The sequence below is a fragment of the Plasmodium coatneyi genome, chromosome 11 (genome assembly GCF_001680005.1).
Source record: "Plasmodium coatneyi strain Hackeri chromosome 11, complete sequence".
Taxonomy (NCBI): Eukaryota; Apicomplexa; class Aconoidasida; order Haemosporida; family Plasmodiidae; genus Plasmodium; species Plasmodium coatneyi.
The window spans coordinates 2,349,194-2,365,194 of record NC_033566.1 but is presented as its reverse complement, the minus strand read 5'-3'; the positions used below and the strand labels follow the sequence as shown (position 1 = coordinate 2,365,194).

The 16,001-nt window shown below is 40.2% G+C and overlaps 5 protein-coding genes across 5 annotated transcripts; 4 read left to right on the top strand and 1 right to left on the bottom strand.

Moving 5' to 3' along the window:
- Nucleotides 1-970: 970 nt before the first annotated feature.
- Nucleotides 971-1,507, bottom strand: PCOAH_00036690 (Uncharacterized protein; the record flags this gene model as incomplete). The annotated part of the gene is made up of 2 exons (XM_020060460.1): nucleotides 971-1,040; nucleotides 1,371-1,507. The coding sequence occupies 2 exons, from the start codon at nucleotides 1,505-1,507 to the stop codon at nucleotides 971-973; spliced, it is 207 nt and encodes a 68-aa protein (XP_019916056.1).
- Nucleotides 1,508-2,031: 524 nt separating this feature from the next.
- PCOAH_00036680 (Uncharacterized protein) lies at nucleotides 2,032-2,998 on the top strand (the record flags this gene model as incomplete). The annotated part of the gene is made up of 5 exons (XM_020060459.1): nucleotides 2,032-2,084; nucleotides 2,187-2,337; nucleotides 2,494-2,532; nucleotides 2,669-2,737; nucleotides 2,875-2,998. 5 exons carry the CDS (start codon nucleotides 2,032-2,034, stop codon nucleotides 2,971-2,973), a joined length of 411 nt encoding a protein of 136 aa, XP_019915670.1.
- Nucleotides 2,999-6,663: 3,665 nt separating this feature from the next.
- Nucleotides 6,664-7,524, top strand: PCOAH_00036670 (Uncharacterized protein; the record flags this gene model as incomplete). The annotated part of the gene is made up of 1 exon (XM_020060458.1): nucleotides 6,664-7,524. One exon carries the CDS (start codon nucleotides 6,664-6,666, stop codon nucleotides 7,522-7,524), a length of 861 nt encoding a protein of 286 aa, XP_019915604.1.
- Nucleotides 7,525-9,877: 2,353 nt separating this feature from the next.
- PCOAH_00036660 (SICA antigen) lies at nucleotides 9,878-13,409 on the top strand (the record flags this gene model as incomplete). The annotated part of the gene is made up of 6 exons (XM_020060457.1): nucleotides 9,878-9,907; nucleotides 9,946-10,581; nucleotides 10,761-11,348; nucleotides 11,481-12,122; nucleotides 12,286-13,267; nucleotides 13,294-13,409. The coding sequence occupies 6 exons, from the start codon at nucleotides 9,878-9,880 to the stop codon at nucleotides 13,407-13,409; spliced, it is 2,994 nt and encodes a 997-aa protein (XP_019915748.1).
- Nucleotides 13,410-15,009: 1,600 nt separating this feature from the next.
- Nucleotides 15,010-15,790, top strand: PCOAH_00036650 (205 kDa Pk1(B+)1+ SICAvar antigen; the record flags this gene model as incomplete). The annotated part of the gene is made up of 2 exons (XM_020060456.1): nucleotides 15,010-15,030; nucleotides 15,362-15,790. 2 exons carry the CDS (start codon nucleotides 15,010-15,012, stop codon nucleotides 15,788-15,790), a joined length of 450 nt encoding a protein of 149 aa, XP_019915833.1.
- Between the last annotated feature and the right edge of the window lie 211 nt (nucleotides 15,791-16,001).

Genomic DNA, 16,001 nt, shown 5'->3' with positions numbered 1-16,001 from the left:
GAAGACTTTGTTCCTAAGGAACAAGTTGCAAGTTCATATTTTGGGTTTTAGGCTGTGTAAATATTTTTCTTTTTTTTGTTATTTTGTGTATTAAATTGTTTACGTTCATTGTGTAATTAATATGAGTGAAGGAAAAAAAAATTTTTTTCCACTTTACCTTGACTTGTTTGTTGAATTCTTTTGGTGAACATCTAAAATATGTTCATTAAATTTTTTTTCTTTCCTTCTTTATACATAAATACTCTTCCTGAAGAGATCAATGCTTTTTTTGTTTTTGTTCTTTTCCGGCCCCCTTTTGGGAGTATTCCTTTCCCTTCATGCAATGTAATTCATACAAATGAAGGAAAAAACGCTGTTTCAAAAAAATATCCATCAACCCTTCTAAAAATTAAAAAAAAAAAAAATGAAATGGAAAGTGTACACACACAATAAAAAGGAACCACACAATAAAAAAGGGGGGGCTGGATCTCTCACCTCCGTGCATGCATAGCCATGGACACCGCCAAGCGCATTCTCATTCAGCATGTCGTCAAAAACGGAAAAACCGTCAAAAGGGCGCCCATCAGGTAGACCACTCATAAGATTCGCACACTCATACTTGCTCATGTCGCCGACCTCCTGCTCCCCACTTGGTGGTCCCAAATGGTTCCCCTCCCCCACCTCATTCAAGCGGCTTACGTTACTGGCCCCGTAGAAGTTGTTCATTTTGTGCGTGACCTCCCTCCCCCACCAGTAGTGCTAAACGTTCTATCCTCTACTGCAAAAATCCTGCATACAGCGTTCTACGTCCACGTCCGCACGTTCGTGCAAAAGAACGTTTACTGAATATACTTAGGCCGCTTCGTTATGTCGCCCCTTACCCGCCTCCCCTTTTTCAAGGAGTATGCCAAACATAAAAAAAAATTTATCCTCCGATTGGAGATATGTATCTGCCCACATTTTTCCCCGCATTGTATAATGAACAATCTTCTTAGTAGGAGCCCATCCACCTGTAGTAGTAGCCTCTAAAATGCCGTCTGTTCTTGTACTGTTTTTTGGTCCTACAAGTGTGTTTGTGTGTGTGTGTGTGTGTGGTGTGTGAGGGAGGAGTCAACGGAAAGGCACTCGGATGAATGTGCAAAAAGGGGAAGCACAACTAGGGTTGTAAAACAGCCGTCGCCGAGTTGTTATCCCCAAATGGGAAAGCTGCCGCGTGCAGCTTAACCAATCCATGCATGTGCCACATGAGGGTGATGTTCAAACCAGCGGGTTCTTCCCACTCTGCACACGCGCGGATGTATGACAACGGGTAATCTCAAGCAGATGCACACATATGCGCAAGTTCGCGCACTGCGAATGGGCAACGTGCCGTTTACAATTAATGTTCGAACCTACACCGATCCACCCTTTGCGTTTGTTTACGTGGGCGAAGGAAGTGGAATGGGGTAAACAACAATGGTATGAAATGCTTGCGCCAGCTTATCCCAATCAGGGGGGAAGAAATTCCCGTATTCAAATGTAGCAGCATGGTGAAAGTACTACAAAAATGAGAGCGTTATGTATAGATACATAAATGTGTATGCATACGTGAATGCGCTTTTACGCGATAAACTATACATATGTTTTTTTTTTTTTTTTTTTTCTGGAAAAAAAAAAAAGGAAGGTCCCTAAAATATGTTGGAGTTGTTCCAATACAGAGAACGGTTCGAATGAGTTGTCGGCACCGGGCACCTTATATGTGGGTGTACATATGGAATTCCTTCGCAAGGAACGGACCCTTCAATGTTCCTTTTGCTGTTCTCCTTTTTTTTTTTTTTTTTTTTTTTTTTGTGTGTGTGTGTACCATCATTTTGGCTAGCTGGAAAATAAAAATAACTTTTTTTTTTAACAACTGTTGTGGGTGAAATATAACCAAATGGATAAACAACGTTGTAGACATGTAGTCCTGAATAAACGCGATAGCAAACGCAGGTCAAGGAAAATGTGGAATGAGTTTTATAATTCCTCGCAACTTCTCTTTAACTCAAAACAATTAAAACTTCCAAGGAAGACATGGAAGAACAGTCGCATGCTGGGCAGTTTATTCTGTTCGAAGGGGAGAATAAGTACATAAGAAAAAGACCCATTTTGCATGATCGTCCTTCCACTTTTTTCCGCACCCTTCCTTTGCTGACCCATTTGCTTACCATTTACCTCCCTCCCTGCAGCTTGAACAGCGACAACTTCTGCTACGAGTACAAAGAATGGGCAATCAGGAAAACGCCTTCGAAGACGCAGAGCTATAAAAATTTAGGCAGCCAAAGCAGGATGAGCAAATGGGCATGCGGGGACAAGACCCCATTTAACTTTGCAATTTGGGTAAACAAGTGGCAGCCACAAGGAGTAGGGAAGCATGGCAGCGCGTGATGAAGGCAGCATCCCCACCACATGGGACTTACTCCTCGGTGCAGTTTCCCACGTTGCGACATCCCACATGAGAACTTGGTCCTTTTTCACCATCCCTTAATACCGCAGGAAATAACTCCCAAGTGCAATTCACCCTTCGCACAGCTGGTAACAAACAGAATGCTGCGCGATGTAGCGCATATGGGTTGCATATCCACCAAGTGATGTCTAGCCCACGTGCATATACACACTTGTCCATATATGTATACATACAAGTGCTTACTTTACCCCCCTTCTGAAATAGAAAAAAGAGGAGCTGAATTTCTTCCTTTCCTTGTACCTTCTGCAGAGCGATTTGGAGATGATCGGAAAGGTTACAAATTGAGGAACTCTGAGAGGGGGCGGTTCAGCACTGTGTTCGAACTTATCCCAAAGTGGGGAAAAATAAGATGCAGGATAACTAAATTGTAAACAATTTCTCCTTTCTTTAACCCGCACTTCCCCTCGCAGCACAACTTGGAAGATTTTTTAAACAAGGAAGACAAGAGGCGGCGCCACAAAGTCCCCATGCTGTGGTTGCACGATTGTACAGCGGCCTATTCGGCGTGAAGAGCGGTGGGGGGAAAGAGTACAACATGAATGAGATCGTGCAGAAGAGGGTAAACAAAGTAATATGGTCAACCCTATCGCAAGTAGTCCCCATTTCCCTTTTTGGAAGTCACCCATTTGAACAAACTACTCACAGTTAGGTAACCAAGCCTACTTCACAAGCCGCCCTCCTGGGGAATATCACATCGTACTACCTCAAATGTGGTGTTTTTGGAAAAGTGCTCCCCAAGGCTCATTCCCCCTTTTTTGGACAACGCCGTAGTCAGAGCCTAACATCCGTTGGAAACACCTCGCTTGTATAATCCTACCCCTTCAAACGATCGCATTGGACTGTACCTTTATGTTATAATCCCGTGGACATATATCCCCTTGTGCATTACATATGCGCGTGTCTCGCGTAACCTAATGTACACATCAAATTCTGCATTTTTATTATTCTTCTTTCTTTTTTTTTTTAATTTTTTGTTTTTTTCTTCTTTTTCTCATATCTTTCTTCGCCTTTTTTTCTTTAAAAAAAAGTTAGCAACCTTCCCCTTGCCTCTCCTTCTTCCATCCCTTACATATACACTTCCATTCTTTTATTAAAAAAAAAGAGAACAAGGAGAACAACTTACCACCACCATTTCTATTCTCTACTTTTTTTTTTTTTTTTTACTTTCTTTCTCGCATTTTGCTTTCTTTCTTTGCTTTCTTACTTCCTCCAAAAGAAAAAAAAAAGTTTCCTAATCTTTTTTTCTTTTATATATTCTTCTTAAAAGAAGATATAAGAACAAAAAGAGGGCATCTCTATCATCATTCTACATTTCCTTCTTTTTTTTTTTATCCTTCCTTTTTAAAAGAAAAAGGAATAAAGAAAAAAGAGGTGGATAATTGTTCCCTCTTTTTCCTCATAGGTAAAGGGAAAAAGAAAACAAAAAAGGGGAAAAAGAAGGTGAATGGTAATTCCTTTCTTACTTTTTTTTTTTTTTTTTTATTAGAAGAATACAGTGTATAAAAAGAAGGAAGAAAAGGAAGGGAAAAAAAGGAATTTTTTCCTGGAAAAGGAAAAAAGAAAAGAAGGAAAAGAAAAAAAAAAGATGGATGGATTATTCTTTCCTTCCTTTTTTCTTTACAGAATGCAATGTACATAGGGGAAAGGACGATTATTCTTTTTATAAGGAAGAAGGAGCGGGAAGATTGCTTCTCCTTGCTTTTTTTAAAGAAATAAAAAGAAAGAAAATTAGGAAAAAAAAGAAAAGAAAAAAAGAAAATTTTAAAGGAAAAGAAAAATTAAAAAAAAAAGGTTTTAATGAAAAAAAAGAAAAAAGAAGAAGTTTAAAAAAAAAGGAGAAAAGAAGAGGTGCATTATTCCTCCCTGTTTTTTTTTAGAAGAGAAAGAGGAAAAAAAAAGAAAAAAAAAAAATTAGAGAGAAGAAGGAAGAATAAGGTAGGTAATTTCTTGCTTCCTCCTCTTTTTTTCTTCTTAGAAGGATACAGTGTATAAGGAAGAAAAGGAAGGGGAAAAAATGAATCTTTTCTTGGAAAAGGAAAAAGGAAAAAAGAAAAAGAAGGAATAAAGGGAAAGAAAGAAGAAAGGGTAACTCTCTTTTTTCTTTAGGAAAAATGCAATGTACATAGGAAGGAGAGGAGGGGAAGATTGTACATTCCCTTCAGCAGAACAACAGAACAAAATAATGTTCTATGAACATTGGGTCTCCAACAAAATAATATTAGTGGTAGTACCACCAAGGTAGGAAGTGGAGGATCACCAATAGGGTCACCAACCGGAATCATCACCGAACCAATACCATCCAAAGAATAATGTAGGCAGCAACATGGCAGTAACAACCGGGCAGACGGCAGCCGCCATGCGGCAGCTCCAATTCTTCACCAACTTATTGGCACAATGGATAAAGGCAAAGGGAATGGATCAGTCCAAGGTGAACCAATTCGAGGTAAATGATCTCTTTAAATGTGTGAGGGGGAGTAGTAGAATAATAATATATAAAAAAAATATGCAATGAAAGGAGGGTCTAAGGAGGAAGAAGGAAAGAGAGTCTAAGGAAAAGGATGGAGGGCTGATGAAGGAAAGGATGGTCTAAGGAGGAGGAAGGAAAGGAAGGTCTAAGGAAGGAAGGACGGTATAAGGAGGAAGAAGGAAGGGTCTAAGTTAGGGTCTAAGGAAGGAAGGGTTTAGGATTCAGGGTTCAGCGTTTAGGGTTCAAGATTAAGGGTTGAGGGTTTAGGGTAAAGATTCAGGGAAGGTGGGTTCCGAGTTAAGGATAAGGTGGAAAATATATGTTGTTTGTGGAAAATAAGTGGAAAATTGGAGAATAAGACTTTGGGTTTAGGTTTTAGGAAAAGCAGTATGGACTCCTATTTAATCATCCCAGGGGGTAAAAAGGTTTTTAAGGGTTCAGGTTTTAGAATTCAGGGTTTTAAGGTTAAGGGTGTACGAGTGGGTTTAAGGGTATAAAAGTAGGGTTCAGGGTATCGGAATTCGGATTGCGATTTAAGGTTCAGTGTTTTATGGTATAGGATTCGGATTTCTGGTTTAGGGTTTATGATTTAGGGTTTAGGGTTCAGGATTTAGGGTTTAAGGTTAGGGTTTTTGGGTTTATGTTTCAGGGTTTTATGGTTTATAGAAACTTGAATTTCAGTTTTAGAGTTCAGGGTTTATGGTATGGAGAATGTGGATTTCTGGTTTAGGGTTCAGGGTTTATGCTCTAGTGTTTTAAAGAAGATAGGGTGTTTTGAAATGGAAAATATCCTCGCAGGCAGACGGTTACCTCGGATGAATTTAAAGGGGCACTTGTGCCTCGAGGGGAAAATGTGCTCGCAGACGGGCGATCCTGAAATTAGGTGAAGCGGAAAAGGGGGACAACCAGACTAGGGAGAACCAGAAACTGGGTAAACCGGAAAGGAGGAAGGAATACGGACAAGGGGGGTGAAGGAAACAGGACAAGGTGGAAGTGGACAAGGGGGACAACAAGACAAGAGGTAAAGTGGAGAAAGGGGGGAGACTGGACGAGGGGGAAAGGAAATCGGACAATGGGAGCAATCCAGATAGAGGGGAAGAAACCTAACAAGGGGGAACCGGACAAGGGAAAAGAACCTGACAGGGGGAAAGGAACCGGACAAGGGGGAAAAGAACCTGACAAGGGGGAAAAGAACCTGACAAGGGGCAAAAGAACCTGACAAAGGGGAAAAGAACCTGACAAAGGGGAGACTGGACAAGGGGGAAAGAACCGGACAAGGGGGAAAGAACCGGACAAGGGGGAAAGAACCGGACAAGGGGGAAAGAACCGGACAAGGGGGAAAGAACCGGACAAGGGGGAAAGAACCGGACAAGGGGGAAAGAACCGGACAAGGGGGAAAGAACCGGACAAGGGGGAAGGAACCGGACAAGGGGAAAGGAACCGGACAAAGGGGAGACTGGACAAGGGGAAAGGAACCGGACAACCCCGGTCGAACCGGAAGCTGCGTTAACCGGACAAGGGGGAACCCTCCAAGTGCACCCTGAAAAGGGTGTATACAAAAAAAAAAAAAGATAAAAAAGAAAGGAGGAAGGTGTTTGAGCTGGAAGGATTAGAGGGTCGTGTTTTAGGGGAGGAAAACTATATATATAGCACATATATATATATGTGTACTTATGTTAACTGACTCTTATAGACACTTCTATGGAATGAATTGAAGCAATTCTCCGATGACATGATGTATAATATTGAGAAGGATGGACAGCAGGATCAGAAAATGTGTTCCACGTTGGAAAACAAGGAGAGGGAAAAGGAGTTATGTAAATTATTATTAAGAATATTCTTCTGGATGGATGGATTAAGGCAACAAGTGCCGAATGTCAAGGGAGGCAGCACTGGGCAGATGATTTGGATACGAAGGAACGAAGAGACGAAGGTAAAAAAGGAAGAAGAGGATCTGGAACATTATTATAGATGTTTAATTGGAAAAGTAACCTTAGTAAAAATGTTAGGCAAGCATTGTAAGTTAAAAGATGTATCAGACGTTGTTATGAAGGATGTGGGAAATATGAGAACAAGGATGAATATTCCGGGTGGGAATAAATTCTGTAAGGACGTGGATTTCGGGAGTTTAAGAATAGGGGGTACGTTCATGTGGGGGAAAATTAAAGAATGGATAGATGCTTTTACTATTGCAGGCAGTTATGGTGTTGAGTTACCGGAAGTAGAAAAAGGACAGAGCAAACTACACGACATACAGAAGAAGGGACAAAAGAAGGAAATTTGCCCAGAGGGAGAAGTAGAATTGGACCCATCTATCTTAGAAAAATTAGAAATAAAATTCATCGACGATAGTGAAGACCTGTCTCTAGACGAAGCCATTGACCCTCCCGGAAAGGAAACTTCAGGAGGGAAGAAGGAGTTAGAGGAAGTATTGAAGGAAGCGATGGAAGCGAATGACAGGGAAGAAGCTTTCCTAGCGAAGACTTTACAGGAGTTATTGTTGAAAAAACATCTAGAGAATAAGGCAAAAGTTGAAAAGAAGAAAGCAGAAGAACAAACAGCAACACTCACAGCAACTTCCCCAGGTAAATAATATTATTAAAAATATTTTTAAAAGTATCATATAAAAGAAGGAAAAGGGAAATGAAATTTAAAGGAAAATGATAAAAAAAGGCGAAGAGTAAAAAAGAAAAAAGAAATGTAAAGAAGAAAAAAGGAAAGTGTAAAAAAAGAAAGAGTAAAAAAAAAAAAAAAAAAAAGAAGGAAGAAGGTTAAAAAAGAAAAGGAGAAGATTTAAAATAAAGGGAAGGTTAAAAGAGAAAAAAAAAAAAAATCATAAAATAAAATACAGGTGAATTAATCAGAGCGTGGCTGTATGTAGGATTTCGCATTTTAGGCGTGTGTTTGTAGGATTTCGCATTTTAGGGGTGTGTGTGTAGGATTTGGCATTTATGGGTGTTTGTGTAGGATTTCGCATTTTAGGGGTGTGTATGTATAGGATATCGTATTTTAGGGGTGTATGTGTAGGATTTCGCATTTTAGGGTGTGTGACCTAAGGGTTTCTAGGTTATGCAACAACAACGTAGCCTGCTATTACTGACCCCAGGGGTGGGTACGCGCGAAGGGTGTATAAAAAAAAAATAAAAATAAAAATAAAGGACGAATGCGAAAGAAAAAGGAAAGGAAAAAAAGAAAAAAAAAAGAAGAAAAATAAAGGAAGAGAGGAAAAAAAAAGTGAAGGATGGTTCTAAGTTTAACATTCAAGTAAAATGGGTTTAGGGTTAAGGATAAGGTGGGTTCCGGCTTAAGGGTATGGTGGGACCCGGGTTCAGGGTAACGTGCGTTCCGGCTTAAGGGTATGGTGGGTCCCGGGATAAGATTTAGGTGGGTTCCGAGTTAAGCGTAAGGTGGGAACCGGGTTAAGGATATAGTGGAAAATATATGTTGTTTGTGGAGAATAAGTGGAAAATTGGAGAATAAGACTTTGGCTTTAGGATTCAGGATTTAGAGTTTAGGGTTTGGGGTGTAGGAATAAAGATCAGGGTATTAAGATTGGCTTCATGTTATAGGTGTTGGGTTTAGTGTTTAGAGTTCAGGATTTAAGGTATAAGAAGTAGGAGTTCGGGTTTAGAGTTCAGGGTTTAAGGTATAGGAATTGGATTTTGTGTTTAGGATTCAGGGTTTATGGCCTGGTGTTTAAAGAAGGAAAGGTTAGTTTGAAGGGTGACATTCCTCCCAGACCGGTTACCTTTGATGAATTGAAGGAGGCGATAGCCTCGAGGGGAAAAATCTCCTCCCAGGCAGGCCAATCGGAAACTGGGTGAACCGAACACGCTGTGTCCAACCGGAGAAGGGGAAAGCGGAAACTGGGTGAACCGAACACGCTGTGTCCAACCGGAGAAGGGGAAAGCGGAAACTGGGTGAACCGAACACGCTGTGTCCAACCGGAGAAGGGGAAAGCGGAAACTGGGTGAACCGAACACGCTGTGTCGAACCGGAGAAGGGGAAAGCGGAAACTGCGTGTACAGGACCAAGGGGTGAACCGGACAAGGGGAAAGGAAACCAGAAGAAGGGGGAAAACCGGACATGGGGGAAAACCGGACATGGGGGAAAACCGGACAAGGGGGAACAACTGGACAAGGGGGAACAACTGGACAAGGGGGAACAACTGGACAAGGGGGAACAACTGGGGGGGAACAACTGGACAAGGGGAACAACTGGACAAGGGGGAACAACTGGACAAGGGGGAATGAACCGGACAAGGGGGAGATTGGACAAAGGGGAACTAGACAAGAGGGATACTGGACAAGAGGGATACTGGACAAGGGGAAAGAACCGGACAAGGGTGGTGAACTGGACAAGGGTGGTGAACTGGACAAGGGTGGTGAACTGGACAAGAGTGGTGAACTGGACAAGGGTGGTGAACTGGACAAGGGACGACCGATCAAGGGATCAATCCCGACAAGGGGGAATCAACCGATGAAGGGAAAATGTGGAGGGGACAGACGAATGATTAGATGGAGGGCGTGGGTGGTGGGCCATATTCTATTATCCTCCTGAAGGCAGGATATTAAAGGAAGATGAAAAAAGAGAGAGAAAGAAAGAAAGGAAATGGGGATAAAAAAATGGGGAAAAGGAAGATATAAATTTGAAGGAGAATGGAAAAGGCAGGAAAGGAGTCTAAGGAATGATGGAAGGGAATGTAGAAGAAGAAAGAATCTATCCTAAAGTCCATATGTTCACTCACTATTTTCTTCCTGTCTTCCTTCGTTGTTATAGGTGAAGACTGTAAGGGAAGGAGTGGCTTTTGTGAGAAGGCAAAGTGTGTAATAGGGAAATGGAAGATGAATGGACCAGGGGAAAAGGAGGTCAGAGGAATTAATACTTATCACTGAAATTTGAGCATATACTATGAACGTGGAAGAATGTATATATTCAGGGGAAGAATGCACTATGGTTTTGTGTTGATAATGAATGTATGTACATTTCCCTTTTTTCTGCTCTCTACTTGTAGAATGAAGTATGGGATGACATTAAGAAGCAGGCCACAAATATGTTTGATAAAATATCTAAAGATAGCACAAATGTGCCAAGTTATTGCAGTAAACTTTCAAATGATGATAGTAGAATAGTCACTGATCCAGAGGAAAAAGCATGCCAATACATTACAGCAGGATTAGAGTACATTTACGGTATTCAGGAAAATGGGGACGAAGCACACAGGAAAGACAACAGAGAATTCAAACAAACTATGTTATGCGCTGTACTGAACGCCTATGCAAATAAATTGAAGGAGGAGGTTACATCTCCCTGTACAGTCGGGGAAGGTACAATAACACAAGCATTTGGGATTGGAAATGGAAAGATGAGTGCTTGGTGTAAGGATGAGAATAAGAATGGTCCATGTATAGAGTGCAAGAGGGCAGCCAATCTAGAGTGTGAAGTGGGCGATAAGAAGAAAGAAGAAGTGAAGGAAAAGTTGAAGACAATGCTCGGGAACGATGCCAACATAACACAAACTGTGACTGATATAAATAATATAAGTAAGAACTCCTTATGTCAACGCGCCCAATGTGTAATAACACAAAGGACCAGGGAAAAAAGGGAAGAGCGCAAAAGGGAAAAGAGGGGCCAAGAAAAGGTGTGGGAGGTTAGGAAGGATTCATATTTAGCATCAAAGTCTAATTGTATAGAATTGAAATTGGGCGAACATATATATATATTTCCACAGGGTGAAAATGGAAATGTTTTTTGTATAAGTACTACTTATATTTACGTGTTCCCTCTTTTTCCATTGTATTTTCCTTCTGTTTTCCATTGTATTGGCAGAGTGAAGCATGGAATGACGCTAAGGGTGACGTACTGAAAGATCTGTCTAAGGCGATGAACAATGGGAATGAGACAGACGAAGAAGAGTGTAAGAGCATTAATGGAGAGAGTGGTATACCATCGGACGCAGAAAAAAAGGCATGCTCGTACATTGTTAAGGGTTTAAAACATATATACAACACTCAAGAGGAGGGAACTGGTAGGAAGGATACCAAGGAAAATAATAGACTATTTAAACAAACTATGGCCTGTCTAATATTAAATGAATATGGAAAACTTCTTAAGGAGAAATCCTGCATAACAGAGGACACTATAAAAAAAGCGTTCAATGTTGGACAAGGTATTAAGGAAAAAGCTTGCACAGAACAACCCTGTGAAGAGTGTAAATGGGACATTTGTAAAGATTTTAAAATTGGACAGACGGACACTCAACGGGATGAAATAAAGAAAAAGCTCCTAGAGAAGAACGAAATACAACAAACGTTCACTACCATACATAATGCAAGCAGTTTATGTGAACGTGTTAAATGCGTAACAGAAAAATGGTTCCCAAACAGACATCGTCAGCAGAAAGATGCAAGTAATTGGGTAAGAAACAATATTGTCCCATAGAATTAAGGGTTCCACAGTAGAAAGTATTTCTTACATATATCAATAGCAATGATGCCCACCAGTTCTATATAATCACTGAATATACATATATGTTCCTTCTCCTTTTAGGATGGATCCAGAGGTTATTGGGGTGATGTTAAAAAGAGATTGAACGAACTGTCCAGTGCTATAACAGGAAAGAAAGAAAGTGTCGAAATTTTATGTGAGAATATTAAGGATGGAAATAGTACATTTGTAGGAGCAAGCAAACAGGCTTGTGCATTCATTGTTAAGGGTTTAGAACATATATATAAATTTCAAAAGGGAACTGCCACGACGGAACAGATGGCTCTGGACAACCAAATATTCCATAGAACTATATATTGTGTCCTGCTCAATGCATTCGCAGATGAATTGATAGAGAAAACAGCGGGACACATGTGTCCTATCACAGAGGAAATAATAAGTGAAATGTTTAAGAAAGGCAATGATAAGAAGGATAATTGGTGTAAGGATAATAAGGAAGGTAAAGACATGAAATGTGAAGTGTGTGAAAGGGTACCCAAACTGAATTGTGATATATCCGGAGGCACAAACAAGTACGATGTAAAAAACAAAGTAGATGAACTGTTCGAAGGGAATGATGGTGCCCAAATAAGGGACTCCCTGTCTATTATAAGTTCTCTAAATGATACCTTATGTGCACGTGCAAATTGTGTAACAATTAATTGGTTTAAGGACAGAAAGGACGGAGATAACAAGCAAAACTGGGTAAGGGAACAGCACTCTCCATTGTAATTAAGGTCACTGGAAAGCATAGTATTTCTTATACATAATTAGAGGGGAAAACGGAACTACGAGACGTGTATATGTACATTAGGGTTACATATATATGTTCCATTTCTTCTTGCTTCCTTTTTCTTTCCATGCATAGTGCACATATTGGGATACGGACTTCAAGAAGAGGCTGAATGAACTATCTAAAGCTATGACTGAAACGATTGGGGAAGAGGAAGAACTATGTGGGAATATTGGAACGGGAGGTGCTACATCTTCAGATGCAGAAAAAAAAGCATGTAAGCTTATTACTGCAGGATTAAAACATATTTATGAAATTCGGAAGACTGCAGTAACAGACTCAGGGAAGAAACCAAAGGAAGAAAAGAAGGCTGTTCATAATGTGCAGTTTGAGCAAGTTATGAAGTGCATTCTACTTAATCAATACGCAAATAAAATAACGCAAAAATGTCCGGCGGTGCAGGAAGATAAAATAAGAGAAATGTTTCAGAAAGGAAATGAAAAGATGAGTACTTGGTGTACGGGTAAGGGTCCGCATGGTACAGGTGATTGTATAAAGTGTGAAAGGGATATAGGCTATAAAGTCTGCACACTAAACGTATCGAATGATCTGTGGGATGAAGGAAAAAGTAAAAAGTGCGACATAGGCAAAGACAGTAACGGAGCCCAGATAGGAACCAAGGTGGAGAAAGTGTACAAGGAGGAGGAAAAAGACACAGCCGGCAGGCCGGAAATAAATAAAACTGTAGAAGCAATAAATACTATATGTCCAAAACCACCTATAGACCCATCCGAACCACAAGCTGCCAAACCAGCTGCCACTAAACCACCAGCAACCACACCAGAATCAACTCCAAGTTCAAACGGATTAGGTAGGAGTGAAACTTCACAAAATAGTCCAGGTAAGCCTGCAACTCCAAAGTGTGATGGTAATGAAGTGAAAGGTGATGCTGAAGCAGCTATGAAATGTATTAACCTGGACGATGATAATAATGTCAAAACGTGTGTCGGTACTGATTGTAACTTGAAGGATGATATCCTGAAAAAAGGAACATTCTCCAGCACTGGAATCGCTGCAACCACAAATGTTGCTGATGCAACCACTTCTGTCATTTCAGGTACAGCTACAACAACCAATGGGCAGTCTCCGGGTTCCTCCGGACCTGGCTCTACTGGAACAGCAGAGCCCCAAACTCCAAGCACAGGAACAGACACTCAAACACCTTCCGGCTCAACAGTCACTCCTCAAGTTCCAGGTAATAATAATAAAAAAAAAGCAAATAAACACTCCTAAGAAATGTGTGCAGCATATAATATGCATCCAAAAAATTAGCAAGTAAAAAATTATAAATAAACAATTGTAAATTAAAAAAAAAAAATTTTAATTTAAAAAGTAAAAAACTAAAAATATTAAAAACTAAAAAATAAAAAAGGGGAAAAAATTGAAAATTAAAAAAAAGAAAAAATTAATATTAATTTTAGAAGAAGAAAATTAAAAAAAACGAAAGAGAAAAGAGGAAAAAAATGGAAGGAATGAAGATGTTCCTTCTTAACGCTGGAAGGAAAAAAAGAAAAAATTTATATTAGAAGAAAAAGAAAAATAAGAAGAAAGAAAGTTTTAGGGTTCCGGATTTAGGGATCCGGGTTTAGCGTTCCGGGTTTAGGAATAGTGCTACAGGGTGTGAGAGTAGAGTTTAGAGTTTAGTGTTCCGCGTTTAGAAATAGTTGTCCAGGGTATGGAAATTATAGCTTGGGGAATGAAGAATAAGGATTTTGCGCCACAAGGATAACAATATGACCTGGTGTTTAGCACCTTAGGGATATATTATGGTGTTAGAGTGTGAAGGAGAAAGAAAGAAGAAAAACTGTAAAAAAGTATAAAAAAATTCTGGACGCGTAAAAAAAATTAGAAAGTGAACGAAGTGTAAAAAGGAAGTGTACAAAAAAATTAGGACGCGTAAAAAAAATTACAAAGAGAAAGAAGTGTAAAAAGAAAGTGTAAAAAAGATTCTGGACGTACAAAAATTACAAAGTGAAAGAAGCGTAAAAAGTAAAAAAATAAAAAATAAAGAGTAAAAAATAAAAGTGTAAGAAGTAAAAAAATACGAAAGTAAAAAATGAAAAAATGAAAAACATAAAAAAGAAAAAAGTGTAAAAATTTAAAAAGTAGAAAATAAAATAAGGAAGTGTGCACCACGAAAGGGTGCACGCAACATATCAGTTTCTGCGACCTTCGATATTATTTAAATCACCTTTTTTTCTTACTTCTTTTTTAGGCACATCGGGACCCAGCAGTACGGGACACCAGTCTCCCGGGTCTTCCGGCCCAGGTAGTACAGGAACCTGGAAACCTGGTTCCTCTGGACCAGGTTCCACTGGAACGTGGAACCCAGGTTCTTCCAGTCCAGGTAGTACTGGGCACCAGTCTCCTGGTTCCTCTGGTCCTGGTAGTACTGGAACGTGGAACCCAGGTTCTTCCGGTTCCGGTTCTACAGGAACTTGGAACCCAGGTTCTGCTGGTACCGGTATTACGGGAACCTGGAATCCTGGTTCTTCTGGTTCCGGTTCCACGGGAACTTGGAACCCAGGTTCTTCCGGTCCAGGTAGTACAGGACATCAGTCTCCTGGTTCTTCTGGACCCGGTAGTACTGGAACCTGGAAACCTGGTTCCTCCGGTCCAGGTTCTACAGGAACTTGGAATCCTGGTTCTTCCGGTAGTGGTTCTACGGGAAGAGGTGGTCAAGGAAAGAGTGGCAGAGACACCCCTTCCGCTGCTCCAGTTGTTAACAAGATTGACAACCTTCCTGATATCCTTACCCCATACCTTCCTTTGGCTCCTGTCTTCATTGGTATGTCTGCTATGAGCTACCTACTCTTGAAGGTAAGAAAAAGATTTAAAGAAGAAAAAAAAAAAAGAGTAAAGGAAAAGTAAAAAAAAAAATTAAGGTGAATGTATCTGTGTGGGGGGTGTGCGTAGGATTTCGCATTTTAGGGTGTGTGTGTAGGATTTCACATTTTAGGGGGTGTATGTGTAGGATTTCGCATTTTAGAGGTGTGTTTGTGAAGGATTTCGCATTTTAGGGGTGTGTTTGTAGGATTTCGCATTTTAGGGATGTGGAATTTCGCACATAGATTAAAGATAGTCCTTTTGTTCCTAAAAACAACACACTCACCCCTCTTAAAAAAACCTTATCTGCCTTTTTCTTTTTTAGTACTTTTTCCTTGGTAAAAAAAGAAAACGTCACAGAAGACCTCATCAAGTACCTGGTCCAACTTTACAGGAACAAATTTTGGAACGTGTGGAAGAAGGTGGTCCACGTGAATATACCTTAGTAAAAAAACGCAGAGAACCAAGATATGTTCCAACGGGAACGAAGAGGCCAAAAAAAAATGGTTTCCATCGCCCCGTTAGTCGACGTACCATTATTGATATCCATTTAGAAGTCTTAGACGAATGTCAGAAGGGGGACCTACATTCGACGAAACAGGACTTTTTTGAAATTTTGGTCCAAGAATTTATGGGAAGCGAATTCATAAAGGAAGACTTTGTTCCTAAGAAAGAAGTTCCTACGGAACGGGTTGCAAGTTCAGATTCGGGGTTTAAGGAGGAAGACTTTGTTCCTAAGGAAGGATATTCCTAATGAACAGGTTCCAAGTTGAGATTCCGGGTTTTAGGGAGGAAGACTTTGTTCCTAAGGAAGGTGTTCCTAGGAAAGAAGTTCCTAAGGAAGAGATTCCTCAGGAACAGGCTCCAAGTTCAGATTCCGGGTTTTAGGGTGTAGTAAATATTTTTTCTTTTTTTTGTTTTGTATGGTACGAAAGTGTTTACATGTTCATGTGTAACATCAATAT